This window comes from Melopsittacus undulatus, chromosome 13 (assembly GCF_012275295.1).
Source record: "Melopsittacus undulatus isolate bMelUnd1 chromosome 13, bMelUnd1.mat.Z, whole genome shotgun sequence".
NCBI classification, from domain to species: domain Eukaryota; kingdom Metazoa; phylum Chordata; class Aves; order Psittaciformes; family Psittaculidae; genus Melopsittacus; species Melopsittacus undulatus.
The window spans coordinates 7711679-7724297 of NC_047539.1; the positions used below are offsets into that span (position 1 = coordinate 7711679).

Sequence of the window (12619 nt, forward strand, 5' to 3'; positions counted from 1 at the left end):
CAGGCAGGCCCCAACCAGGCTCTGCTCCCTCAATGTCCCCATCCCTAGAGGGTCGGTTCCCTGGATCGGAGCTGTTCCTGGCTGCAGCACTGGGGTGCAGAGGGGTTGGCAAGGGCAGGACCAAGCAGCACACGTGCTCCTACCTGGTTCTTGTAGATGGTGTAACCTTCCTTCTCGTGCTGCAGGGCTGATCGGAACTCCGCCTTGCTCTCGTACACTCGGGCTACCAAGTGGTGGCTGAGGGAAGGAAGAGGGTTCAGAGGTGCCTTCATGAAGAGGAAACAATCCTGCACCCAGCGGGGTTTACGTCTTAACACTGGTGTGGAAAGAGGCAGGCACAACACCCTGGGACTTGTTTCTGTTGGGATTAGGACCCTGAACTGCTCTGGGTTGGGATTTTGCTGGAATGCTGGGATGTGGCCTTCAGAAATAAAGACTGAGCAGGGGCAGCTCATGCCCAGGGACACCTCGGGGCTATGTTTGTTAACTGGAGAAGGGAGCAGCCCCCAGCCCTCCAGAAAGGGTCTGTTTCTTGGAAAGCAAGCGTGTGAATTACTTGGTTATTCACAGCCCATTAAAGATCCTCCAGCACAGGAACAACCAGGAAGGCTGGAGCCCATCACCTGGGCTCCCTCCGGCTGGGAGAGCTGCCCCGGCACAGGCTTTGGTGCCTTAGTGGTTCTGGAATGAAAAATGAAGAGTCCAGGTCTGGCAGCATTAGCCAGCGGGAGGGGATGAATCTCATGGTGCATCCCAGTGCCTCAGAGGGCAGGCAGGATGCTCACTGCAGAACACACATCCATCAGGGCTGGAAAACACGTCAGCCTCTTGGGGGTGCTGAGTGAGATTTATTTCCAGCCTGGCACAGAGCAGATGGCTGCAATGTGGTGGCACTGATGAGGAGAGGGCTGCTGTGTGCTTGGTCCTGCACCCATTCAAGGGCAGTGCAGGCAGCTCTGAGAGCCGAGGGGCAGAGCAGAGCCTGAAGGTGCTGAGTGCTCACAGCCCCCTTGGAGCTGCTCAGTGTTTTAGTGAAGGAACAAAAGCAAATCACACACTGCTCAAAGACAGCTCCCTGAGGACCCAGTTAAACACCAGTGTTCGGGTAGCATCCTGCTCCCAGTGTAACTCCATTGCCTCAGTTGCCACCTGTGTTTTGAGACCCAAGGACCAGATTCTGGGGGCAGCCTGCTGCAGTGCAGGGCCCACAGGTAACTTCAGAACAAGGGATCTCTGCCTTTCAGGACAACAGACCTGGATGCTGCACCATGACCCTGAGAAGAGCCCGGCAGTCCTGAGGAGTCTGAGCACCAATGAGACTGAAGGTCTGATTTAACGGATCCAGCTGCACACAGCTGGATGAGCTCCCTCCCACATGAGCACAGTGAGTGTCCTCCGTGCCTCACCTCAGTGCAACCTTCAAAGACTTGGAGCCGTGGTACTTGGAGCTGATGGCCAGCGCATTCTCCAGGAAGCGGAGGGAAAGGTCGTACTCCATCACCCCGTGGAGCACCAGCCCGATGTTGTTCTGCACAGAGAGACCATGGAGGCATTGAGCAAAGGGGAATTCAAGCCATGCAGTTCCTGCAAGACCACTCAGATGCTTCACTGCTGGAAGCCTCCAGCAGGTATCCCCATAGCACACGGAAGGAAACCTCTCTGCACGTGGGAACTCAGTCCGAACAAGTCAGATGAGAGCAAGAAATTAAGGAACTTTCCCAAGGATGAGAGGTGCTCAAACCCACGGCTCCTGTGTCCCAGTGCTGACCTGCCCAGCACCTGAGAGTCAAATGCCTTTTCTCCATCCTACTGGCCCCAGCTGGCAGTAACCCAGGGAGGGGCAAGCGGGGCCTTAATGGCTAATTCAAACAGGCAGCACTGTGGGCATTTTAAAGGCCAAGAGGCTTCTTGGAGATCAGAAATGAAGATTCCTGAGGGAACCTGGAGGCTCAGGAGTGGTGACTTACATCCAAGAGTGCCATTTCTGGGTGATCCTCCCCGAATACCAGCAGCATGAGGTAGCGCGCGCGGTACAGCAGGTTCAGTGCTGTGGAGAGCTGGCTGTTTGCAAAGCAGTACAGAGCGAGGTGCATCTGCAACACAAGGAGGAACCAGCATGAATGGTTTCCATGTGCCCATCTCCTGCTCTCCCCCATGCACACAAACAAAGGGATGCTCCTTTACAGTTAAAGAGGATTGGAAGCACTTGACATGCCCCAGTCTGGTTGATTCACAGCTCCACTGAGCTACAAGAGCCAGTGCTGAGGAAGCTGCTCAAGTGTTTCACTTCAGTTTCTCTTATGCACCTCAAGGAGTATTTCAGAATCATCCTGCAGGTGCAGGAGACCCTCACTGTGCTGTTGAGGGGTTCTTTCTCTCTCTGTTGGTGACACAACCCAGGGCCAAGCCTGCAGAACTGATGAATACAGAACCATCAGCAAACAAAACCCCACAATCCCAACCTCAGCCCTGCAGCACACTGGGAACCAGCACGTGGGTGTCTGCAGAGGTGTGGGATACAAAACTGAAGGTGAAAGGGGAGGATTTGGGGAAGGCCAGGGCAGAGGGAAGGGGCAGAACTGCTGCTGTTCACCAGCTGCAGACAGGGTTTGAGGCTCACAGGAGGTGCTGCTCCCCCCCCAGCCTGTACTCACGTATTCCTGAATCGTGTTGGGGTGTTCGATGCCCAGGACCCTCTCGCTCATTAGCACCGCTTTCTGCTGATTACTTAAGGCCTGGCCAGAACACAAGACCCAAGGGCAAGTCACAGAGAGCCGGGCACTGCAGCAAGGATGGGGAAGGAACAGGAGGACTAAACAGGCCCTATCCCAGCCCTCGCTTACCTCTGAATAATCTCCCATGATATAGTTGAGACGAGCCAGCAGCCTCAGGCAGGCACAGATTTCTACATGCATAGCACCATACACATTGTTGAACAGGTTTAAGGCTTCGTTGATGAGCTCACAGCCCTCCTTCAAGAAACCTGAAAGAGGTGATGTTCACATGTATGTATGTTAAATAACCCTGTAGTTATTTAACTACATGGTGTGTGCCTGTGAAGTGAGAACTGTTCTGGGATGTAGCCACCGGTCACTGCCTTGTGTAAAGGCACAGACCCAGGAGGAGGATGTTGCTGATGTTCTATACTGGTAGAGGGCAGCAGGCCCTGCTCTGCCCTCATCAGCAGTCGCCTCAAAAGGCAGGGGCCTGTTGGGTCTGTACCTTGCTGAACCTTTGCTTGCCCGCTCTGGAAGAAGTGGAAAGCATCTGAGGCTTTGGGGTTCACATGCTTCACTACAGGGAATATGTTGAGAATGTCCTCTTCTGTGAAGGTGGGCTTGTGCCTGTTGTCAAAGTTGTACTCCTTCAGCAGGATCTGGAGGAACCGAACAGGTCATGGTCACCACTTTCATAGGAACTTGGTAAGAAAAGAGGGGAAAACCTCCCTTGGGTTCTGCGTGTGGATTCAGCCAAACACCTCCTGCATCGCCTGAGGATGGAGTTTGGAAAGACACCGTGTGGAGGTGTTCACCACCACGTGTGTGGTGAGATCACACCATGGTGCAAAGCTGCCAGAGCCCCGACAGAACCCCATGCAGCCAAGTACTGCACCCACCGAGGGGCAGGAAGGCAGCGCTGTGGGGAAGGAAGCCCCTGTATCCAAGGAAAAGCCCAAGTCCTGCTCTGCTCAGAGCTGCTTCTCTCTGGATGGGGAGTACAGGAGTGCAGGCACTCGAGATGTGAGCTTGGTTTGTCAGACAGAGCAAGCTACAGGGTCAGAAATCTCTTTCCCCATGGCTGTGTTCCAGCACCGCAGGGTGGACAGGCTGTCCCCTGCAAAGCAGCCTGCAATTACTCCTCCTATCTCTCAGTACAGATCAAGGTGGGGAAGGGAGGGAAGACCTGGATCTTACCTGGACTCCAGTTTTGAGGGAGATTTCCCGCAGCAGGGTGATTTTCTGCAGGTTATAGACTTCCACGGCCTGGTCAGCATTCTCACTGCAAAAAGCACACACAGGCTTCAGCCCTCAGGCAAGCTCAAGGGCTTCCCTCCACTGTGGTGCATCTGAAGCACAGGTCCCTGTACCACTGGGTGCTAACTGAAAGCAATGACTGACATTACAGGGGTTGCTAATGGTCAATTCAAGCTCAGAGAGATGCACAACAGTACCAAAGCCCCACTCCTTCAGTTTCTTGCCTTCTGCTCCCCTCTGCACTGCTAAGGAGAGGTTTCTTTCCTCCTCTGGTTTTCCTACCTGCCTTTGCCTCGCAGGTTTAATCTCATTTCACATTCCAGTTACACTTCCCCTGCTGCTCTTCCTTGCCCTTCTAAGCCTGTAAAACTCCCTCAAGAGCACAAGTTTATATCGAAACAGAAAACAAGTCCAAAGGCAGGGCCTGCTGCAGACCAAGAAGAGCTGCAGACACTTGGTGAGAGTCCAGGCACAAGCAGTTTGCTCCACTTACCATTCCAGACTAAAATCAAAGTAGTTCTTTGCTTCTGAACAGATGTTCTTCCAAAGCTCCTGAGGGGTCATGCTGGCCCAGGCTGTGTTATCAGCATTCCCAAGGTTCCTGTTTTTCCTTTTCTTGTTCTTTTTCTTGGAGACCAGCTCATCAGCTGGGAGATGGGCGATGGGATTCGGGAAGGAGCTTAGAAAGCAGTTGAGGAAGTGGCTGATGGCAGCTGATAATCCCGACAGCTCCACGCCCTGCAGAGACACCAGAGTCAGCTGGGGAAGATACCTGCCCTCATCATACAGGCCCTGCTCTGCCTCTGAGCCTCACACAAATCCAGTCCTAACAGCAGCAGGAAAACTCACAGGAGAGAGAGAAGAAAACATTTGCAAATGGAACTAGCGGAGTGACACGGATGTAGCACAGAAGCACATGTCTACACACACCCAAATACATAGTTCTGTTCCAGGCTGCTACCCAGGAGTGAGAAACTCGAAAGCATGAAGAGGATTCTGATGCTGGACTGAAGCCAGGGGCCTCGCTATGCTCTGTACAGACAGCTCTAGGGATGCACTGCTGCTCATGCAATCAACAAAGCTTCTCAGAAGGGCAAAAGCAACCCTGTTTGAGAGGAAACGTATTACAAGGAAAACAAGCTGTGATTTCACTTTTAAAAGCCTTCCCCTGATTCTCACTCGTTATGAGGAGGGAAAGCATGAATGATTGCTCTCTGGGAAAGCTCCCTTCAAGTGGGAACTTGTTTTCCCTTCACGCAGGCCTGTACCTATTTTAGCACTAATGAGATTGTACTTCCCGTTGCTAAGCAACCCCCGAGCTGCCTAATGAGAGAAGAGGCTGGAGCAGCTCTATTTGTGGAAGAAGCCATGGGGAGGACACAGGAGGCAAGAGGTGAGGCTGCAGGTCATACCTGGAGGTATGTCTTGAAGATGTGTTTGGCCGATCGAGTGATCAATTCACTGATTCCTATTTTCTACCCAAAGGAATAAAGAACAGAGACAAGGAGTCAGTTGGCAATAACAAAGAAGAACACACTTTGCTTGTCAAAGGGGCTTTGTGAAGGTCCTCAGGACACGTTCTGCAGACCCTGCCCTGCAGCACAGACCTGGTTTATATGTGACAACACTCCTGAGGGCAGCAGAGTCCCAGCACATCTGTGCACACTGACCACAAGCTCCAGTGGAGCTCCCCCAGCATCAGCCCTGGTGCTCACACTTTCCAGCTTGATCCAAAGATCAGACGGATTGTAGAGCTTAAAAATGCACAGCTTAAACCCCAGCTGTATGTTACCTGCTATTACACTTCTGAATCCCTGAAGCACTTCTATATCCCAAAGGACACTCAAACTCCCTAACATTATGAAGCCATTAAGGGTCTGGGAGCAAAACTCCCCATCCACCACTTACAGGTCCTTCTCCCTCCTCCTCCTCTGTTTTTTGAAGCTGTTTATTTTTACACAGAGAAAGCAATTTGGAATCCACAGGGCAAGTTGTGCCAGAGGGGGGCTCTAACTGACAGCCTGGAGTCAGGCCTGATGCTTACATAGATGTGATCCAGCTGAGCACGGCCAGGGGTCTTGGTGATGAAGTTGATCACCTTGCCCAGGTAACGCATGTTGATGCCCCTCTGGTGCATGGCCTCTGCGAGGGTAGCCCCATCCATCGGGAGCACCGTGTGATCCAGGCAATCTTTGACCTGGGGTACAGACAAACTCTGGTTACTGACACAACCATGAAGGAAAGAATCTCAATTCTAAACCCTTCCTTAAGGAGTTCCCTGACTGGGAGGGGGAAGGCTTTGTCTGACACAGAACTGCCAGGAATGGCATTTAAGTTACAAGCACAGCAAGAACTGGCAAGTACAGAGCACTGAATAGCCAGAGCCCAGCTGCTGAGTGCTCCCAGCCTTGGGCCATAGGCTCCATTGCTGCTTTACCCAAGGTGGATAAATTCAGCTTTGGAGAGACTGCTCAGATGCTCTTCTCAGCACCTCTGCTGCTCTGGCCCTGCTGCTCAGGGCCTTGGTATGGTTATTTAAGCAATGCTTGTGGAACCTTCCTTAAGGGGGTCACAGGCACCAACTAAAACCATTTCTAACTAAAAGATGTCATGGGGCTGTGCACACTCAGCTGATAAGGGGACACAGCCCTTGCATTTGAGGTTGTGTGGCAGTGCTGATAAACAGTCACTTCATTCATGTCATGAAGTAACACCAGTTACTCGCTGATACGTGGAGTACGAGGAGTGCCTGCTTACACCAGCTGGTCTGTAACATGTCCTCATTTTGGGTTTCTATCCTCCTGTATCAGCTCTCCTGTAAAACAACACTTGCCAAACCCTATTCTGATTCACTCCCCCTCCTTCTTCACTTAAAGGCTGGGTAGCTGCTCTTAAAGGTTATGCTGACTACAAAACTGGTGGATTTAGAGTTCAGAAGAAACTCTCCAGCAAGGAAAATCCCCTCCTACATACGACCAACACCTCCTGCACCTCCTGGAGCAATCATCAATTCTGCCCTCCCAGTCAGAGCTGCAACACTCATTAGGAGGCAATTTAGAGGGCGTCCTGAGAAGGAAAAGCCAGTAGTTCCTATCTAGCCAGGTGCACAGGTAAGCATCCAAAATGCTTAGATTTACAGAATGAGGCTTTTACAACAGATATTAATAAGAACAATTTCCTGTTTCACTCCAAATTATTAGTCACCAATTGAGTCACAATCAGGGTCGGGTAATACAATAAGCTGTGCAGGATGTCCAGGGCTAGGGAGGGTGACTTACGTGGTCTTTGTTGTCCCAAACTCTTAGCAATAGCTGGTAATTACCAGTGCCAAAAATTCTTTGTTGGATCAAGGTAGGGAAATGGTGCCATGGTGAAGTAAGGACATGGAAAACCCCTCTCATGCCTGCCCTGGCCGCCAGACTCCACCGCTGGAGCCAGAACTCAGCCTTGGCTTGGGAGGTGAAGCGGGGGAATGAGTGCCTGCTCAGAGCAGCCAGGCTTGAGGCAAGCTCTCAGAGGGGACACGACTGCAGGCCCTCAGCTCCTTACCAAACCTGGGATCTGACACGACAGCAAGAAGGCAGCAGCATCCTTCAGCAGCTGCTTCTGATCCTGCACCTCCTCTTTGCTGGACTCGGGAAAACGAACACCTGGGAGAGAGAAAGAGAAAACACATCAACTCAAAGGGGAAATGAGTCACATACAGAAGTGTACAACAAGAGAAGGTATAAAGTTGTGATTCTGTTGCCCTGGAATTAAAGATACTTCTTCAAACACTCATAAACTCTACAACACGTTTGGATGGAAAGAGCATCGGCTGCTTTGCTCAGTTAGTGGCTGTTTGCTCTTGCCACTCATGCTTCATTAACACAGCTCTTACACATCCAAATCCTGCTCTTTATTTGGTCCATTCCACCTATTGCAAAGTGCTGTGAGCAACTCAAGTGCAGAAGAGTCAACTGGCTAGAGTGGAGTGGGAATGTTTTAGCAGATGGGCCAGCAAATACTGCAAGTGCTAAAACTGAGTCTTTTGCTTTTGCACACCAAAATTAAAGGTTTAAGTTCTAGCTGCAAAGCTGGTGCTAAAGCACTGACCTTTACCAGCCCTGGAAGGTGCTTCAGCTTTTCAATACTCATACTCCTGACACATTTATTCCAAGCTAAATTCAACTATGTATGACCCTTCCCCTGTGATTTGCATGTGCACAGCCTTGGTATTCACCCCCTAAACACTGTGAGAGCTTCTTCTGTTATTTCCAAATGAAAAATGCTGATTCCAGCCATGGAAAGCTACAAATGATGCCTATGACTGATGCATGCATTTGCAAGGGCACTTTGACCTGCTTACCATGATGTTACTCAAGCAAACCCTGCCCTTCACTGAGGCTCCAACATCAGTCATTCAGCTACAACTGTTGTTTTTTGTGTAACTACATTAGGATCAAATCTAATTTCCTTCCCTCCCTCTACTTCTTTTCATGTGGGCCAGCAGCTGGGATGCTGGAGAATGGCAGGAACATTCTTGGCAGCAACCTGCAGACCTCCCCAGTGCAGTGGTGGGAGACAGCTCACTGCCTGCATCTGGGCTTTGGAGCACTGCAATCAATTACTCCTTGCTCTCTATCTTTGTGCTTCACCACATTACTAGCCAAGAGCCAGCAATATTCTTGGCTGAGGAACAGTTTTTTGCCTGGCTGCAGCAGTGCTCTGAAGGAGGACAAACACCAGCTCTTGTACACATACCTGGTGAGAATATATCTGGGTTGAACCGAATGTCAAATGATGTGTCACTAATGGAGCCCACGGCCTTGCAAGCGTTCCGAATCACTTCTCGGCTTTTGGGATCCACTGGAGCAGGAAGAAAAACAGAATACGAAAGCACGTGGGTTTCAGGATATGACAAGCCTAGTTAGTCAGTTCAAAGGTTCGTTACTAAAAGCAGCAGCAATCCATTATAAAAGCCACTGTAGGACATCTGGAAAGGAGGATGGCTGCAAAATACAAGAAGTCTGACCAGGAGGGTGCAAGATGACCCACAAAATCCATGGAGCTTGGATTGCTCAGAAATCCAAGCCTGCGATTCCCAAAGGTGCTGTACAATGAACACTTCCCAGCCTGGCCAGCACTGGCTCAAGGCTCTAATGGCCCAGCCCTGGCCACCAGCCCCACAGGCCAGCTTGCCAGCCAGCTCTCACTCCTGCCGCAGGCTGATGGGCTTGCTGCATCCAGAGACTCTCACCCACCCAACCCCAGGGTGATTCATCCATCAGTGTGTGAACAGCTCTGTGCAAAGAGCAAGGACAATGTGATGGAAGCTGCCAGTGCTTCAGTTTAACAAACCACCACCCCAGTCCAGCACGGCTCCCACCAGTTACACAGCCACCAAGCAGGGCAGGAGGCCTGGGCTGCTGCGGGTGAAATACCTGCTCCATCATCAGATGCAATGGTCTCAGCAAGCTCTTTCACCTGATCAAGTCCAGTCACGTTATCGTCTATTTTACCGTCCTCTGACTCAGCCTTCTCACTGTCTGCAGTTCCATTCTCTGGAGAGGCACCATTTTCCAGTGCACTGGAGCTCTCCTGCTTGTTGGCCTTCTGCTGCATCAGCTGCAGTGCAGCCAGCTTCATGAATAAGAGATACCTACAGCAAAGGGAAAAAGGAATTCAGCACAGAGGCATCCCTGCCCATGGCAGGGGGTTGGAACTGGATGGTCTTAAGGTCCTTTCCAAACCAAACCAGGCTGGGATTCTACACTCACCGCTGCTCTGCAAGGAAAAACCTCACAGGTAGCATTACAGACCACACCATTTCACAGAGGGCAGGATGTGCACCCTCTTCCCATGAGCTTCCCAGGGGTGCACATTAGTTTATCAGAAGCAGGACCATGGGTTTTCATGACCCATGTCCTTGCAGGGGTTACAAATCGCTTTCACATGCAGCAGCATGGGCAGACTCTGCGGGGCACAGAGCAGCAAACACAAACCAGCAGCAGCTGTGCCAGGACCTTAGCGAGAGGCCTGGCCCCTGCCCACCGAGGAGCAGCACCCTAGAGCCACGGTCCTGCAGGCTGCTGGTCTGGAAGCTATCCCAGAGCAGCAAAGCCTGCCTGCGGGCACAGGGGCAGGCGCCGGCTGCAGAACCGGTTGCTCCTCCTCAGCAACTGGAGGCTCCTCTTGTCCACCCAGCCAGCAGCACACAGGCTCTGACCATCTGCAAGAGCAGCCACCTGCAGCCTTCCACATGGCAGCGGGAGCATCAACATCACCACGTGGCTTGGACTTGTGCTGCTCCCAGAGCTCCTGCACTCGGTGAGCCCAAACACCAGCACATCCTACCACCAGCCTGCAGCTCCCATTGGTAACTATTTTTCAGTCTCTAGGAATAAAGGTGGCATTCCAGACACCTGGAGAGCCTTAGAAGGAAGAATAAATCCTTCTCATTCCTTAGCATTGAGGGTATCTACAGGGAAAGAAGAGCTTCTGTATGTTTGGACAGGAAACAAGAGCAGATCTGGAGACTAAGAACTGCCTCTTTCCCCAGCTCCCTGCAGCCCTGGCAGGACCCTGCTGTTTTCAGCTCATTCATGAAGTTTCTATAATGGCACATGCGTGGCCAAGCCATGGGGAGATCAGCTGCCTGCTTCTGGGAGCTCTGCTGTGATGTCCCTGGGACAATGCAGCGAGGCCCTGACCTGCACCCTTACCATTGCAAGGGGAGGAAGGGGGAGCTCAGCTCACCTGTGTTCTACAAAGGCATCAACAAGCTCTTGCCGGAGACAGCAAAGTTTGTGTCTGTGCTGCTTGGGGAACCCCATTTTCTTACATTCCTCTGGCATCTCCTCCCCTTCAACAGGCAGGAAGTTCAGATCTGGAGGGAAAGTGCGGAGCAGATCCAGGATGTAGTGACGCCCATCATTGCCAATAATGCCTTTGCACTCCACTGAGGAGCACAGCTCCACCTCCTCATTCTTGTCATTGAGGACTTTGTGCTTCTGGATCTTAAGCGGCCTGCTGGTCTTCTCCAGCAGCTCCAGGTACTTGGGGTGTGAAACAACGGTCTTGCCGAAGTCTATTGACCCATAGATTACACTCTGTTCCTGCTCCCGTTCCAAGATGCCAGGAATAATAGACTGAGCTGTCACTCTGTAACCTCTGTAATCCACCACCACAGTCCCCAGCGTGTACAGCCCTTCTACATCCACAGCATTATAGGTCCGCACACCATTGAGATCATTGGTAGGAGCTACATAAGCAGCAACATCTCCACCAAAGTCCTTGTAGTGGTCACGCACATCAAAGCCCAGGCTGAAGAAAATGTTGTTCCAGATGAACATCTGCATCTTGGTCTCTTCACTGGGGTTGATGGCCATGACGTTGCCATCAATGACAGCCATAGCACCTCTTGTAGCTGCTGCAGTGAAGTCGCTGTGAACCTGCAGGCAGGTGGAGAGAAGACTGGGTCAGGAGGGGCTCCCACTCTCCCAGCACCTTGCTCCCAAGGCTCCCTGCAGATTCTCCTTCACACCTCCTGACAGCTTCCAGCAGCAGGGTTGCTGGCTTCTACTTCTGTGAGCCTGGCTGGTGGCTTGGACACAAGCTCAGGAGCCACAAGCCTAGGGATCAGCACGGCGCAGGCTCATTAGCAACCTGCAGAGGAGGGCTGAGGTGTAAACGTCACCATCCCTCCAGCCCTGGAAGGAGAACTGGATCAGACAGAAGAGCAGAGGCTGCCTCAGGCTCAGCAGGGAGACGCAGGGTCAGGGAGCACTGTTCTGCCCTGCAGGGCTGGGAGCAGATGGCAGGCACAAGGCCCTCAGCTAAAGAACAGGGACCCTCCTCTGCAGTGAAGTGCCCAGATGGGCAGCAGGGAAGGGGCAGACGTGAGGAGCTGCCCGAACACCCCCGAGTTACCTTGAAGATGGCTCGTTCTCTGAGCAGCCTCTCGGGCAGGTTCTTGCGTGGCAGCTCCCGCGTGGTCTGCAGCTCCTCATTCCAGTCTCTGGTCTGAAAGAGTCAAAGCCTTGTGGGAAGCAATGCACTGAGTAGGAAGGGGCTGGCAAGACAGCATTCCTGCCTTACGAGGCATTTAGTGACAGAAGGGAGGGGAAGGGGCAAGAATTCAGGCGGCATGGAGCTCAGAGGAAGTGAATTAGTGGCAGGAATGAACACTCCTTGGGAGTGGACTTAATCCAGCAGCACTCTGGGGTAGATTTTACACTACCCCAGCTTATGCAGTGCAACTTCTCTGAACTAGCAGCTTGCTAAGCTCTGGAGGAGGACTGTGCAGGTTTCATTGATGTGGTCACACTGCAGGCAGACAGCCTCTGTCACAGCCCTGCAAGATCTCATGCTGCAACTGAAGCATGTGGAATGGTTTGCTCAGAGACCCAAGGGCTGTCCCAGGCCTGAGACATGAGGAGTGCTCTGCCTTCTGCACAGTGGTGCTCAGAGCAAGGACATGGGATTTAGAAACACCCCAGCAGAAGCTGCTCCTCTCAGACCTTTCCATGCACAGGGAGTTGCAGCCTGAGCAGCACAGCCCCTGTGGCCAAGGGCACTGTCAGGAACAAGGACTCCTGCAGGTTATCCCTCCTGAGCAAAACCTTCCACAAACACCAGAGGCCAACTTGTTACCAGTTAACCAT

At 52.1% G+C, this 12619-nt stretch overlaps 1 protein-coding gene across 2 annotated transcripts in view; it reads right to left on the bottom strand.

The window, feature by feature from the left end:
* CLUH (clustered mitochondria homolog) overlaps positions 1-12619 on the bottom strand; it is a 32318-nt gene that overhangs the window by 3097 nt on the left and 16602 nt on the right. For both annotated transcript variants that reach the window (XM_034068767.1, XM_031053643.2), the window contains exons 9-23: positions 11886-11978; positions 10713-11407; positions 9398-9615; positions 8718-8822; positions 7524-7624; positions 6019-6171; positions 5387-5449; positions 4468-4712; positions 3915-3999; positions 3223-3376; positions 2844-2983; positions 2655-2735; positions 1968-2093; positions 1407-1528; positions 144-237 (exon numbers count right to left, since the gene is read on the bottom strand). In XM_034068767.1, the coding sequence (XP_033924658.1) occupies positions 144-237; positions 1407-1528; positions 1968-2093; positions 2655-2735; positions 2844-2983; positions 3223-3376; positions 3915-3999; positions 4468-4712; positions 5387-5449; positions 6019-6171; positions 7524-7624; positions 8718-8822; positions 9398-9615; positions 10713-11407; positions 11886-11978 (2475 nt within the window). The remainder of the gene's footprint in view (positions 1-143; positions 238-1406; positions 1529-1967; positions 2094-2654; positions 2736-2843; positions 2984-3222; positions 3377-3914; positions 4000-4467; positions 4713-5386; positions 5450-6018; positions 6172-7523; positions 7625-8717; positions 8823-9397; positions 9616-10712; positions 11408-11885; positions 11979-12619) is intronic.